Source organism: Lissotriton helveticus, chromosome 8, assembly GCF_964261635.1.
Source record: "Lissotriton helveticus chromosome 8, aLisHel1.1, whole genome shotgun sequence".
Taxonomy (NCBI): domain Eukaryota; kingdom Metazoa; phylum Chordata; class Amphibia; order Caudata; family Salamandridae; genus Lissotriton; species Lissotriton helveticus.
This window is the reverse complement of record NC_136069.1, coordinates 1,226,016,644-1,226,032,675: the sequence shown is the minus strand read 5'-3', so window position 1 is coordinate 1,226,032,675 and position 16,032 is coordinate 1,226,016,644. Positions and strand designations below refer to the sequence as shown.

The 16,032-nt window shown below is 42.2% G+C and overlaps 1 protein-coding gene across 3 annotated transcripts in view; it reads left to right on the top strand.

Moving 5' to 3' along the window:
• Nucleotides 1–11,696, top strand: part of LOC144773268 (nucleoside hydrolase-like) — a 267,653-nt gene extending 255,957 nt beyond the window's left edge. For all 3 annotated transcript variants that reach the window (XM_078658180.1, XM_078658179.1, XM_078658177.1), the window contains one exon: nucleotides 10,073–11,696. In XM_078658180.1, the coding sequence (XP_078514306.1) occupies nucleotides 10,073–10,420 (348 nt within the window). In that variant the 3' untranslated portion in view covers nucleotides 10,421–11,696. The remainder of the gene's footprint in view (nucleotides 1–10,072) is intronic.
• Nucleotides 11,697–16,032: the final 4,336 nt, after the last annotated feature.

Sequence of the window (16,032 nt, the reverse complement as noted above, 5' to 3'; positions counted from 1 at the left end):
CTTCTCATTCTGAATATACTCTGACATTTCGATCCTAGCTGCACGAATACGGCGAGAATTTGTTGTCCTGATTGTTGAATTCAAACACTTTGGTGCACCGGCGGGCATTATGCAGCCATCCAAACTGAAAGTACTTTTTAAGGGCCGGTCTCATAAAGTACCGTCAGTCGACTGGACTAAGGAATTTTAGCTTTCAGTCAAGGAGGGGCGGGGGTGGCGCAGAGGCACAAATCTTGCGAGATAAGTATTTTTGTTATATGGTGCTAATGGCTGTATCAAGCAAAGGTATTTTTTTTAATGAAGTCAAATAGAATCTAATGGGTACAGTATTGAATACTAGGCAGAATAAGTATTGCAATGTATTAGGATCCTCTTGCTTCCTCACGGGAAAGAGCTCAGAGAGTCCATACCAAGGTACTCGCCTATGGGGAAGGTGGGGTGGGAAGGGCAAAGGAATGGGGTGGCGGTGGGGTGTGAGCCAATGATGGGTAGGGCTCTGGCTGTGGGACGGAGTCGGGTTTGGGGGCATGGGGTGTGGAAGGGGTGAAAAGCAAAAAAATCACAGGTAGAAGCTACACGAAGAAATACTGTTTTTTGAGTTTGCATATGTCATGAGACCTAGCTAGTAGCAACTTGTGCTAAGGGAGACTGGGCAGCAAGGCCCTTAAAAAGTGCAGCTAAGGAGGACTATTTCATGTTCCAATGACAGATAATTAATTTGTTCAGATAGCTTCTTGCAATATTAACTTTCCCATAACCAAACTAAGCTCAAATCTACACTTCAGTGGCTCATGTCTGCCCAAGTTCAAATACTTTTGCTTCAGGATATGCACCTTAAATCACATTTCACTCCCCCTAGGATGTCATGCTTCATTTTCCAAGCTTTTTTTGTATCTGCTGGAGCAGTAGTAGGGGGGCTGCCAGCCTGTTCACACACCATTGTTTGTGAGAATTCTCGCAGGTAACTAGAGAAGCTAGGGCAAGATGGATAGTAGTAAGTCTGAAAATTGGAAATCCGATCCTTCAGATAATTCGTTTCTACAGGCCAGTAGAAGATAATATAACAACCCTTGAAGAGCTCGAAAATGCGCTGTGTTTATTTTGCAGAATATAAAATGATATTCTTCCCGTAAGAACAAAGCCCAAAATAAATCTAGAGCTTCCAGGCGTTGGGCCAGAATGAGTCGAGATCTTCCTTTAATCGACCCCTAAAGAACTCAATACCCACAGCCACCGGAGTATACTTGTTTTTCCAAGACGTTTAATTTAGCCTCAAGGATATATATTTTTTTAATCTGTTATCAGTGGGATAGAGGGAAGTCTTTCATCCTTTCAACCCCATTCTCAGACCACTCCATCCCTGTGACAGAAATTAAGGTTCAAGACTAATCAGACTGAGCGTCCTCGGTGGACATTAGACAGGACTCTCCTAACTGAGGATGGATGGGTCACAATTATGCAAGCCAATCTTATGGAATTTCTCAAGAGGAATATTGGATCAGCATCAACATTTTCTGTTTAGGAGTCATGCAAGGCCTTGATCGGGGGAGGCAATCTTTTTCAAAGCAAACATCTAAGCTTGGGAAGGAAAACACAATGGCACCATAGCACAATCTAGACTAAGCAACTCCGATGCACCTAGCACACTACTCTCAAATGACTGAATCCAGATTGAGAGAAGCTAGACTAAATTTAAAGAAACATTACGCCTCCCAGACAATACTTAATCAGAATATATGTTTCCAGCAACTTTACGAGCTGAGCAAGCATGTTGGGAGATTCTTGACTTGGTCAGTCAAAAAAAGTCACAATAATGCCGCTATTAACGATGAAGACAGGGGTCAAACGGTGAACCAAATGGCAGAATTCTTTTTGTATTTCCTCAGCACTATAGAAAGCTATATACTTCTCCATCTTCTGCTCCAGATCTATTAATTATCTCAGAACAGTAGATCTACTCATGCTCAGCAAAGACCAACTGGCTCAGGCAGTGGCTCCCAATATGATTATTGAAGTTCAGGAGACCATCAAAAGCTTCCCTAATGGGAGAGCTTGTGCGTGCAATGGATTTCCATCAGAGCTTTACAAAACATTTATGGATCAATTAGCTAGACTGTTGGTGCAACTATTTAATGAAATGCTGAAGGGTTGCTAGATCCCCAAATCATTGGGAGCAGTTCTAGTAAGCTTTTTGAAAAAAAGATAAGGCATCCGATAAGCCGGGCTCATATTGTCCAATAAGTTTGCTTAATAATCACTATAAATTGTTTACTAAAATGATGGCCTCTAGAATAACTCCCCTAGTTCAGGAAGTGGTGGATGTAGATTAATGTGGTTTCCTGTGAGGGAGGAGAACCATTGCAATTAATACCATTTTTTTTATTCAGGCTATCAATTATTTCACGAAGAACAAAGCAAAAGCAGCGATTATTATGATGGACGCTGAAAAAGCCTTCGATCTAGTCCAGTGGGATATTTTGTTTGCTACTTTACTTAGGTTCAATTCCCCCCCCTAAATTTGTTAATCTCCTGCAGAAGCAAAAATGATAGTTAACTCCCATAGGGCAGAATCACTTGAAATTAGACGTGGGACTCGTCAGGGGCACCCCCAGTCTCCAGTGCTGTTCGCACTGTTAATAGAACTACTAGCCTCGCTGCTACACCAAAACTCCCAAATTAGGACACCTCTGCCAGGGACTCCCAAGCTCACATTATTTGCTGATTATTTAAATCTCTACTTGGCAGGAGAAGAACAAAATATCCCCAGAATTTTCAGAAAGATCAAAACTTTCTCAGATCTAGGTTGGTACAGAATCAATTATGCAAAGTCTGAAATACTTTTGTGTAATTGTTTGGTCCAGAATCTTCCCACTGATCTGCAGACTCAGGTTTGCGGAACGGGCTCAATTAGATATTTGGGCATTTTTGTTTCCTATGAGTTTTTGCAACTTTTTCAGCTTAACAATGTGTCAATGCTTTCAAAGGCCGAGAGTCTTTGAAGACAGTGGCAGTCTCTGCCACTTTACATTATTGGTAAGATCGCATTGATAAAAATTATGATTCTTTCTTTTTCAGATTATCAGATCTAATAATTAAAGTTCGTCAAAGCTTGTTTAACAATATGGTGCATATGTGTGTGGTCAGGAAAGAAACCCCAGATCAAATTAGAAACTTTGCAGTTGCCTTTAAAAGAAGGGGGTCTTGCGCTGCCCCATTAAAAAAAATGTTATCAGGCTGCTTTCATGAATTGTCAGTTGCGTTCAAGCAGTTGCTTCCCAGGACCTGGAAGGTGATTTTTATTACAGGCAAATGCTCCTAGAAAGCGATATTCAGCGTATCCCTTTCATTAAAATTCCAAGGCTTCCAAAACACAGTAGATACGAGTTTCCTTAAATAATTATTTTTAGATTTTCCCAAATGAAGGAAGAATTTGAGTTTACCTCCTTTCACCCCGAAATCCTGATAGGACACTGCAACATACTAGGTCTTTATCTAGATAACAGGAGTATTAGAAACTGGAAAAAGGTTGGGATCCACTGGTTTAAAGATCTTTTGGTGGAGGGGATCATAAAGACATGGGATCTAAAATTGGGCAATCCAGAGCTCCCCTTCTCGTACTTTTCCTTTCTTCAGCTCCACAATTTTATGCAAAATATACAACTTTCAAGTGATACTCTTGCCACTTTGATCAGCCAGGCCTATTATGTGAGTGAGATAAGGGGGATATGGAATTGGTACCGAATAATCCAGCAACACCTCTATCTAAAGATACTATGCTACACTCCATCCTGCCTACAAAGAAAGGTGTAGGCACACTACAGGAGATTGGGTACATGTTTGTTATATTTGCCCAGCCCTTTTAGAAGTTTGGAAACAAGTCTTTTAGTGGCATATGTACAAGCCACTATCGCCATAGGAAGGTCAGTTTTTGTGACGTTCCAGTGGCGATAGGGGCCTTGCTTTATGTACAAGGCAGCGTTAAGCCACTTAATGTGGCTTAACGCTGCCTTGTACAGAAGGCACCATTTCACACAATGTTTAGTGTGAAAGGGGCGTGCAGTGGGTGTTGTGGTGGGCGTTCCACCGCAACACCCATTGCATTTGATGCTAACCCCTATGTACAAGAGTGGCGTACATAGGAGGCTACTTCCCACACATAATCAATCCTCCTCTGCACGCAGACACCCTTGCACTCTGGTGTGTTGGCACTTAGGGGCCGATTATGATAGTGGATAATCCGCATCCTCCGGGCCGGCGTAAGCCACCGCCGGCCCGGAGGATGCGGATCATCCGATGCGGACTGGAAAAAGACCTCCCGCCAGATTAGGATGGCTGGGGGATATTTTTGCCGTCCGCAGCTTTTCCGCCACGGTCGCCTTCCGACCACGGCGGAAAAGCTCTAACATGGCTGACGGTGTCTATCAGACACCACCAGGCATATTAGGATGTCGGCGGTCCTATGATTTTCCACGGCGGCATGTCCGCCGTGAAAAGGCATACGGTCTTTTCTTTGGGAGCCCGCAGCGGGCCCCCACGGGTGAAGGTGGGTGGGGGTGCACATGGGTGGTACCTATTGTACCCCCCTGCCTTTGCGTGCACGAAGCGGCAGGCACCGTGCGGTGCCTGCCGCTTTGTGCATGCAAATGCACTGCTTTCATTTTTAACATTGCGGCGGGTGCTGCTTCAAGCAGCACCTGCCGCAATGGTAAAAATAGAGGGTGGCGGTCACATCCTAATTTGCACGGAGGGACCGCCGCTGCCCCTGCGGATGGTCCCTCCACCTCTAGGGCCCTAAGTTGGTAAACTTAGCACCATCGCAGGGGGAAACACAAAGCTGCACTAGATTCTTGTAAATATGGTGCAGCCTTGCGTGTCCGAAGTGGCGGAGCATGTCGTTAAGCCCAGGAGGTTAACGACACTCTCCGCCACTTCTATTGTACATATCCCCCTCCGTGGCTTAGTACAAAGTTGCTGATATCTTGGCTGTCCGTTTGGCATTAACGTCACACTCAACTTATCAATTTGCCAAAAACAGCTAGTGTTTATTGCATCCCCGGTGGCAAAATCTCTGATCCTACAAAAATGGAGATTGATCAAGGCTCCAGCCTTCCGCAATTGGGAATGTAAGATGAAACAAGTAGAATCCAAGGAAAAACTGTACTCCCAAAGACTAGGGGCCATTGTGAAATTTCATAAAATTTGGGATGAGAAGTAGGGATTATTCTTTTAAGGGAGAGATATCTGTATGCACTGCGTTAGGTTTATTTTGAGGGTTACATCTGGGAACATGATAGGCCACTCTGGGGTTGGCTATTTATATTATCGTTTTTATCTACAATGATGACATTGTTTGGATTAATTGTATTACCTATATTTTACAAATAAAGAAAACTAATAACTAAAAAAAAATGGTAGTACTTTTTCTGTGGGCATATAACAAGTTGGTTATGAATGAGTTTAAAAAAAACAAGTATTGTACAATGTTTATAATGTATAGCTTTTTTTTAGGGCTCCTGTAATTAAGACTGTTTTTTTAAAACAAATCCTTAAGGAGTGGGCTTTTGCTCAGCTGCTTTCAATCAAGTGGCTGCTTTGATTTAGCTGGTTTGTCATTTGTATCGTAGATCAGCCCACAGGAGTATTGCTGTCTTACCATTCAGCTATTGGCTACTAGGCTTACTATTATACCTTTGAGTAGTGCGCTTCCATTCCAGTACACAAGGTACATTGTTTCCTGCATCAGCCGGCAGGGACTATCTGATAGAGGCAGAAGTCATCTTGAGCAGAAGCCATCTTGAAAAGATAGCTTCCCAAATAATACCAACACATTCTGAGTAACAAATGACTTCTTGACTGATATAAATAAGTATGTATATGCACTATAATATTTGTTTGGTGTTATTTTTCTAGAAAATCACGTTTGGTGCAAAAAAGAACGCAAACAAATACAATACGCATGCCTAGAGAAATATTGAAAAATAATGAGATGTATTATAGTGCATTTACATATTTACACAGATCATACTTTAATCTCTTTAGTGCTGAGGATGACCCATTCTCCACACTATGGAGATACTGTGGAGGATGTCAACGAGTTGTCCTTGGCATTGAAAAGGAAAATGGGGGGTGAGTAGGGATGTTTACTCCAGTCAAGCCCAACCCCAGGGGCAGGAATCCCACTAGATAAAAGCAAAAAAATTATCAGGAAAAAAGTAGGGCTGGGCGTGCCAGGTGGGGGATCTTTACCTTGCCCTAGTTATCACAACAGGGACGAATCAAACCTTGGAGCATATCGCCTTGTTGTGTTTTTGCACTAGTTCCTTACACACAGGTGGGGTAATGTTTCTATCGGAAAGAAAGCGTGGTAATGCTGACTGGTAGGAATTTTGTGGATTCCACAGATTCCAGAATTTACCATCACAGAAATGTTAGAAAAAGTTACATTTTAGTCAACGTTTGAGGTTTGCAGAACATAGCGGGTAAGAAAATGTTGTGTGATTCATGTAAGGCAAGAAGCCTGGACGCCTCTGGGTGCCTACTTTTCCAAAAGGTCTGGCTTTGGTAGGTTCAATGGGGGGTAGCTGAACCTGAGCCCAAATACCACAGTTACCCCCATTGCCAAAGCAGATTTTTTTTCCCCAAGGTGTGTTGTGTTTAAGTTGAGTTATAGGACCATTTGTGCTGTGGGAGCTAGGCTTAGCCACACAATTGGGGTACTGTTTATATTTGGAGAAGTGTGATAATGCTCAGTGTAGGAATTTTTTAGATCTCAGCAGATTCCAAAGTTTTCCATTATAGATATGGGAGCAAAATGTCAGATTTTAGTCAATGTTTGAGGTTTTCAGGGCATTGTGCGTAAGAAAATGTTGCCAAATCTACACAAGGCAAACAACCCAGGATGGCTCTGGGTGTCTAGTTTTAAAAAATGTCTGGGTTTGGTAGGTTAACACAACTGCCAAAATAGGTCATTTTTCTGGACAGGAAAAGTTGATGTCACCTTGTTGCGTTTTGGGGCTGCTTCATGTTGCGGGCATTAGGCCAAGCTACACAAGTGAGGTAGATTTTGTTTTTTAGGGAGAAGTGTGGCAATGTACAGTGATAGAAGAAAAACCAAAGGAAAGTTCGGGCTGGACTGTTCCCATGAGACACAGGGTCAGACTGATTTGCATATAGCCATGTCTGAAATGGGGTGGCTGAGTGGGCTAAAGAATGGTGATGGATTAAACCCAGATCAGTTGACTGGGGGTGAGTGTTTGATTTGCTCAAACGCTCCGTCCATCATCCCCTTTTGTATCGCAATGTACAGTGATACACATTTTTGGGATCCACGAAGGTGCCTGAAGTTTTTTGAAAGAAATATGAGGAAAATGCATGATTTTAGTTAAAGTTTAAGGTTTGGTGGACATTATGGATAAGAAAACATTGTGGGATCCAACAAGGCACACTACCCAGGAATACCCGGAGTATCTAGTTTAAATAAAATGTATGGGGTGTATAGGTTTTACTGGGTGGCAGCTGAGCCCAGGATCAAATGACGCAGCTAGCCCCATCACCAAAACGGGCAATATTCTTTTTTTGATACAACATGTTGAGATTTCCGTGATGTGTTTTGGGGGCTTTTGTGTTATGGCATTAGGCTGAGCTACACATGTTGAGTAGTGTTTTTATGGGGAGAAGTATTGGAATTTTATTTTTATCCTGGTCAGATTCTCAAAGCGTCTGTCCCAAAAATATGAAGAAAATGTGAGATTTTAGTCAGAGTTTGAAGTTTGCAGGGCATTGTTGGTAAGAAAACATCATGTGATCCATGCAAAGCACACTACCCTCAACTCCTGTGTCTAGTTTTCAAAAATGTCAAATGCTTCTGTCTCAACGTTGTTTTGAAACCTTTTGTTATTATGAATTTAATTTCTCTCCATTAAATGATTCCAAATGTAAACCAGAGTGAAACAAATCACATTTTGCAAATTGCCCTATAAATCACACAGTATGGATTTGCTCCAAATTCAGAGGTGTACAAGTACCCACTGTTCCTAAACTCCGTATCTTGTGTACATTTTGAAAATACATAGGTTTCTTTCATACCCTTTAACCATTCATCAGATTTTACCACATGTATTACTGCATAATCGGTACACAATGAAAAATCGTTACAAAGTGAAGCTCAGATGTTGGCTCTGGATATCACATGTTTTTGGACCACCAACAAACATTATGGCCTGATTACGAGTGGGTCTGTTTTTTTCTTACCTCTGCATAAAGCTGTGTTTCAATTATGAATTTGGTTGCATTTAACTCAACTGATAATTATCAATACGTTAAATACCTCAACTTTCATAAAAGCTTTGCAAATCAAAAACCTGCTGAAATTTAGCAGGGGAAAAGTAAATGGTATTTACTGTATCAAGCAGATTTTGGTGCAATCAACACCAAAATTAGCATTTTATATCCTGAAAACATGTACTAGGTACTATATCACACCCAATAAATAATGTACACTTCTGTATTATTATTTATTATTTGCTAAAGATAGCACCTTCACTCGTGATCAGGGCTTATATATCCCTGCGACCAGAAGGGTCTGATGGACTTAAAGACATGTTACTTTTCTAATTTGACCACTGGGGCAGGAAATTACGATTGAAACCGTTGCCACCAATTTCTATTTTTATCACTTATTTTCATTAATGTTTGATTTCAGCAATTAGTCTCTGATGGAAAACTGTGCGCAGTCTACACAATTGATCCCTTGCTTAATTGGGAATTTTGACTAGTTTTAAAAAATGTATAGCTGTCTAGGTTTACACATTTCATACCTGTTTTCACTGTTAACTGCAAGTAGGTTGAAACCCCCAATAATAGGAAAAATGGACTACCATTTACAAAATTACAAAAACTGTGGTCATTACATAGTAAACCATTTGTTGATAGCGTTTTTATAAAACTAAAACATGCTTTCTTGCATAGTGCTTTTTCCCACTTTTCCAACAAACAACAACATTTTGTTATGAACCGTATCAGTAACTATTCCCTAACAAGGGCATTGGAGTACTTTGAGAAGCAAAGTGTAAGTACATCCTACCACTAGGATACAACATCTTTCTTCTGCATAGAGCACAAAACATTGGTGGAGGAGTTGCTATTAACCACAAGAACTCCCCTCTAACTACCTCAGTAAATAAATAGCCCCCCTCTTCATCCCGTGCCTTACTGTAGAGTTATACTTGTATTTGGATTCCATATTTTTGTAGTTTAATATTTCAACCACACCACAGTGCCCCCCACCGAGATTACGCACATGACCTGTACCAACCAAGCTGAATATCTTCTATGATCGAGCTAGCATAAAAACATTTTTTATTGGAATTTATTTGATTATAGTTCTGATCAACACATCGCTTCCTGTAATCAGATTTTCAAAGGAGAGTCCAACCTCAACTGGGAAAAAGATAAGACACCAACACATCCCTCCTCAAATCCTTTGTTTCAGATAACAGCCTGCCACAACATTGACGACCAGCTGTCTCAAAATCAAAAGTTTGGGAATATTTTTTACACTGCAAATATGGCCTTGGGTTCATTAAAGTTCTTTCTTTGAGCGATGCCTTAGTTTGCCTCCATTAATTGATTTAAAAAAAACTAAATCCTCTACCAAAGTAAAAGGATTTTACCTCGAAAATAAGGTACAGTTAGTCTACATCTTTATTTAGGAAAACAAGGCTTATACTGTTGCCTGCATTTCAGGTGATGATCATTTTACATTAGTCCATAAACTTGATTCAAAGGATGGTGTGAAAAATTGGAGGATTGTAGGAGTGTGGGGGAGATGCAAACTTTCCATGTACTGATCCGTATCTGAATGATGTTTTTTGATGAATCTTTCTACAAATCGATTGTGAGTGTGAAGACATCTTAAATTTAGGTGAAGTTAACTGTAAATAAAAAAGAGATAGACATTAAGGAACCAATTTGTTGGTCGGTAAATATTTTAAAAACTCTGGTCTGCATTACGGATTCTGTTAGCTGATACAATGCCTATGTTAAGTAACAAGTACACTTTTTACATTGACAGGCATTTGTGGATGAATGGATGGCACAGAACTCCAGAAAGGCAACATTTATGAAGAGGATCTTCTCCCACTGCATGGAATTCAGCTCAGCATGCAGCAACAACCCTGGAGAAATCTTCACTGGAGGATTTGTGGCATGCGATTGCTACGCCATGGCTGCTGCCATTGATGACAACATTATTCGTGAAGTCATAGAGTGCGGGGTTTCTGTTGAACTGAAGGGAGAGTTAACAAGGGGAATGATGATCATGGACATGCGGGACAAACTGAAGAAAAAAAACAAGGCTCTTGTGATGAACGCAATTGATCTAGAGAAGTACAAGGCTCTAATGATGGCTGCTTTGAAATGACACAAGATAATGTAAGGTGGATAGATACAGGAGTGTACACTCCAAGAAACTATCTAGATTCGCACAGTTTCTGTATTGTGCTCTATAGGAATCTGCTGTGCATTCAAATCACAAAGACAATCGATCATTCACTATGCCTTTTGGCCACTATAACTACAAGATTACAGGTAGGGTCACAGCTTGTAGACACTAAAACAAAATGAAGGTTTAGCTTTATGGCATTCAGTAAGTCTAAGGCATACAGTGATAATGTTGAAGCAGGCTTTTATCTAAAAAGTTTTATTTATTTTGACATTGGATCCTTCCGTAGAAAGCTGTGATTTGTCCTTCATTCTGCAAATAACAAGGTTCATCCATTGATTACTCAAATTCTCTTGTTTTCGGAGGTGTATAGATTAATATTATTTTTTGCTTCATACAAAATCTTGCTGTTCCAAAGAAAAGATTCAGAGAAACAGTTTAGATTATAAATGATGCATCATATGAATTGTAAGAGAAAACAAAATTAATAAGTAGTTTGTGATTAAAACAATTATACTATGTTAAATAGAGATGTCTGATGGTTGGTGCGAGGATAAGTGCTTATTGCCTAAGAAACCATGTTGGAGTAGAATTGTTTTTTAATCAGTAGATTGGAATAAAAAATATGGGTTTGATTATAAAACACTGACCAGATGGATTACGAATCACCCATCTGCACAGGAAGTGACACTACTGGTTTCCTGCCAAAAGTGCCTTTAAAAGAAGAAGCCAGCAAGAGGAGTAATTTCCATAATTCATCTGCACAGGAAGTGACCACTAAATTTCCCATCACACATCTGCAGATTAGATGACAACACTGGTTTCCTACTTAAACTGTCTTTAAAAGAAGAAGACAAGCAAGAGGATTCAACATTTTCTAGCTTACACAGCACGAATTTTCAGTTCTATCGAGGACTTGGTGACGAGGATTATGATTCTCCATCTTTACTGCAAATCTCATAGCAGTCAATTAAAACACATTAAACTTATACATAACCTTTTCCTAGGAAAATGTATTTTTGTCACACAACACATGCTCCAATCACCATGAACCTAGTCCTGTAAGTTCTGAAACCACCATTTTGATTCCTTTTTATTGGGTGCACAGCCAGTCAAGTACATGTTTTGATATTTTCGGTTAATTATACAAATTTTAAAATGTATGGTCTAAGATGTATAATGAAAGATTTCCCCGTAGGGTTGCTGCAGGGCTTTATTATTAAACACTGCATTGCTTGCTGTTATAGTTATCAAAGGTTGTGTTTGATTGTAACCTAAATTTGGCAGAGTAAAGGGAGCGCATGTGACAGCCTCCAAATACCCAACAGTTGCCTAATACTGAGCCTTTCATTTGTAGAGCAGATATGGACTACGCTGGTCAATTGCGACAGGCGCAGGTGAGAGCTATCCCACTTGCAGAGGGGGTTTTGGGGAACACAATTCAATTTATTTTCTAGAACAACTGGCGACATTTTTGTTCGGATCCTTGGGTTTCGGACACAGTCCAAAGTTACAAGATGGCGTTTTACGAGATTTCATGCAAACATCAACCCCAAAAGGGCTGTATTTTTCCTACATAAGCAGAAATTCATGAATTTGAAATCAAATCTCTCCATCAGAAGGAGGCGGTTTGCCTGATGGATTCCCACCCCAGCTGTATTATCAGCACCATTTTCTTGTTGGAAAAAAAGGTGGGGGTTTGCAATTGGTCTTTAATTTGAGAGACTTCAATGCCTGTATAATGTATGGGCATTTCAAGATGGAGGACATTCATCTGTTATGAGACTGGATGGTCCGGTTGGATCTGAAAGACCGATATCTGACGGTCCCTATTTGGCTTCCACACGTGGTTCCTGAATTCCTTTGGCAGGGCTGCTGTTTCGAGTTCAAAGTCCTACCCTTCGGCCTCTCATCAGCCCCTTGGTGCTTCACCAAGACAGTGAGACCTGTAGTTGATGCACTTTGAGAAAGGCGTGTTCACCTGTTCGTTCATCTACATGACCGCATTCTGATGGCACAGGATCCACAATGGATGATACTCCATCTTTCAAAGAAGACTAGGGTTTTGTCATCAACAAACAAACAATCTGTTCTGACTCCCAGCCAATAACTAGAGTTGTTGGGTTTTCAGATAGATTAGATTCATGCTCAGTGGATCTCCCCGCCCCCCACCCCCCCAAGAAGATAACAAGCATTGGCATAGCCAATAGGTCTCGCCTTTGGGACTTTATAAGTGTTTAGCCATGCAACAGTTGATGTTGCAACAATGATATTGTGCTACAAAACGAAATACTTATTAGGTCCCAAAAGCGAGACCTATTGGCTATGGGGGCAGGGTGTTCCGCTACAGGGTGAGTCCAGGGTGTCCTTGTAGGGGTGAGTGCCAAGGGGTTCTGTGGTGAGTGAGTGCAGGAAATGTCTGCATGAGTCCCTATACCATTGTCCGTGTACATGTGCCTATGCGTGAGTGCAGGGGGTGGCTTGGTGCAGGAGGGCTCTTATGCATATGTGAGTAGTGGGTGAAAACGGTGGTGCCTAACTAACTGCAGGGAGTGCCTGTAGTGGGTGAGTGCATCGGGACAGTTCAGGGGTGCCTGTGTTTGTGTGTGTGCCTGTCAGTGTAAAGGGTGCCTCCAGTGGGTGAATGCAGGGGGCGCCTATATGTGTTGAGTGCCTATAGGAGTTGAGTGCTGAAGGTTCTCCCACAAGAGGAGTGCAGAGGTTTCTTGTGTGTGTGCAGGCGGTGCCTGTAGTGTGTGAAAGGTGTTGATTTCTATAGTGACTGCAGAGGTGCCTGTGTGAGTGCTGGAAGAGAGTGTGTTCGCGCGCAGCATGAGAGGTGAGAGTGCAGTGGGGGATGTGCATGTGTTGAGTGTAGAGGGCACCACATTAAATCCCAGACCTACGGGTAATACAAATGCTGGTTCAGATTGGGCGCAAAGACTTTTTCAAAGGTTTAGCTCACGCACAGTCCGCATTGTATGCAAGCATTAAGGCTAGTCTAAACCACTGAAGAATGTCTTTGTTGCATAAATGCACTCCAGCTTCTTCCATAGTAAACTAATTGTCTCAAGGCACTTTATAATCATGCCAGTAGAGCTACACAGAGGCCGGTGACATAATCCAATATAACATGAAGAAAAAATGTACATCAAGATCATCACGCGATATACTTCAACAGCCTTGCCAGGATTAGAACTCGTGACCTACAGGTCACACCGGACGTCAGCGGCAGCGCTTAACTAAACAAGCTGTTAGTATGTCAGAGTACCCTGCCACACTTCCGATAATGTGAACGCCTAAAAAACGGCGGCCAGGAAGTTGAAACAATATATTAGGTTGAAACACAATATTTTGAAACATGCCTCGAAACAAGCAGAAGAGCATTGATAGGACAAACAGCAAACAAATATGCCGGTGCCTCCCGGTACAGCAAACAAAAAAACAAACGTAAATCTGGTGGACTTCCGCCGGAGTTCTAAGGCACACGTAAAACTTTTAACGACACTCCCATCACTGCGCCACACGAAGAGTTAATGCATCCCTTGTGCACGTCTATCTACCCCATAGCTGCCAAGGTTTCAGATTGCTATGTGTGACATTTTTATAATGTCAGTGTAATTATGAGTGACATTCCAATAACTATGAGTGACACTTTCTCCCGAACAAAATCAAGCAATGAGGACGAGGGAAACCTATAAATATTAGGAAATGACACCCATTAGAGCAATAAGAAACTCTAAGATGTTAAAATTGCCGGGAAGCACCAGAAATGGAAGGGCACACACATAGCTAGGGGTCACAATTCGGACGCAAAGTGTAATTAAAAAAAAAAAAAAGACACAAGCTATTTAATAAGAATCAATTCGCTGATTAAAGTACGGCGCCACCAGCTATCATTAACCTCATCAGAGACCAGGATGGTGTTGCATTTATGGAGCAGCTACAGTTGCAGCACATGTGCCTTTGGCAGTCACACTAACCTCTTATGTTTTCAAAAAGTATTCTTTTAAGAAATAAGTCATTGGGTAGCAGAGGTGAGATGCAGAGACGTTTTCTGAACTAGCTTTATAACGAAATTGGTTTCCCATAAAAGTGTTTTTGGAAAAAGCACGTTTAAAGGACACTTGCTAAAAAATGTTAAAGCCACTTAAGAGGGACATTAAAGTTTATTCTGCAGTGGATTCATACAGAGGCATTGGGGTTGTTCTAGTTGGAGGGCGTCGCTACGTTATAGCGAGTGTTTGACTCACAGCGGAAGGACCGTCAAGTAAATGAGATATTTGATGACTGATGTTCCCCCATTCAATAATGTGACATTATTACAGGGGGCTGGTCACTCCGTAACAGACTGCTATTGCAAAACGTAAACCCACAGGAAACCCCCACCTACCCTGCGCACCCCCGCTGAAAGGCCTACATCCAGGCACTAAAGTGAACGTGGGTGTCCTCAACTTGGGAGGGGGGAGGCAGTGCACGTGCAATGTGTGAGTGTAGAGGTCGCATGTGAGTGCAAGGGGTGTCAGTACGTGGTAAGTGTGGGGTGTCTGTTATGTGGGCTTTTGTCTGACTGCAAAGAGTGGTTTTATGCATGCAGTGGTTGCTTGTGTGAGTGTATAGTGTGCCTGTAAGAGGACAGTGCAAGCGCTGCCTGCTAGGGATGAGTGCAAGGGTGATAACAGGAGGTGCTTGTGTGAGTGAAGAGGATAACTGAGTGCGAAAGAGTGCCTGTACGGGGGCAGGGTGTTCCGCTACAGGGTGAGTCCAGGGTGTGCTTGTAGGGGTGAGTGCCGAGGGGTTCTGTGGAGAGTGAGTGCAGGGAATGTCTGCATGAGTCCCTATACCATTGTCCATGTACATGTGCCTATGCGTGAGTGCAGAGATGAGTGCAGGGGGTGGCTTGGTGCAGGAGGGCTCTTATGCATATGTGAGTAGTGGGTGAAAACGGTGGTGCCTAACTAACTGCAGGGAGTGCCTGTAGTGGATGAGTGCATCAGGACAGTTCAGGGGTGCCTGAGTTTGTGTGTGTGCCTGTCAGTGTAAAGGGTGCCTCCAGGGGATGAATGCAGGGGGCGCCTATAGGTTTTGAGTGCCTATAGGAGTAGAGTGCGGAAGGTTCTCCCACAAGAGGAGGGCAGAGGTTTCTTGTGTGAGTGCAGGCGGTGCCTGTAGTGTGTGAAACGTGTTGATTTCTATAGTGACTGCAGAGGTGCCTGTGTGAGTGCTGGAAGAGAGTGTGTTCGCGCGCAGCATGAGAGGTGAGAGTGCAGTGGGGGATGTGCCTGTGTTGAGTGTTGAGTGCACTACATTAAATCCCAGACCTTGGGGTAATGCTAATGCTGGTTCAGATTGGGCGCGAAGTGTTTTTCAAAGGTTAAACTCAAGCACAGTCTTTTTGACAGAATGCTTGGTTTTTGTGTTGAGAGAACACAAAAGAAATGCATAAAAGAAATACAGCGCGGGCGCGCAATAAAATTTAAAAACGCGAGTTGTGACGCGAGTTGTTCGCGCGCGACGGGAAAAAGTGCGGTGCACGTCGCACATGCGTTCTAGCAAGCTGGTCGCCTGCAAGCTTGTGGTGGGTAGCACTT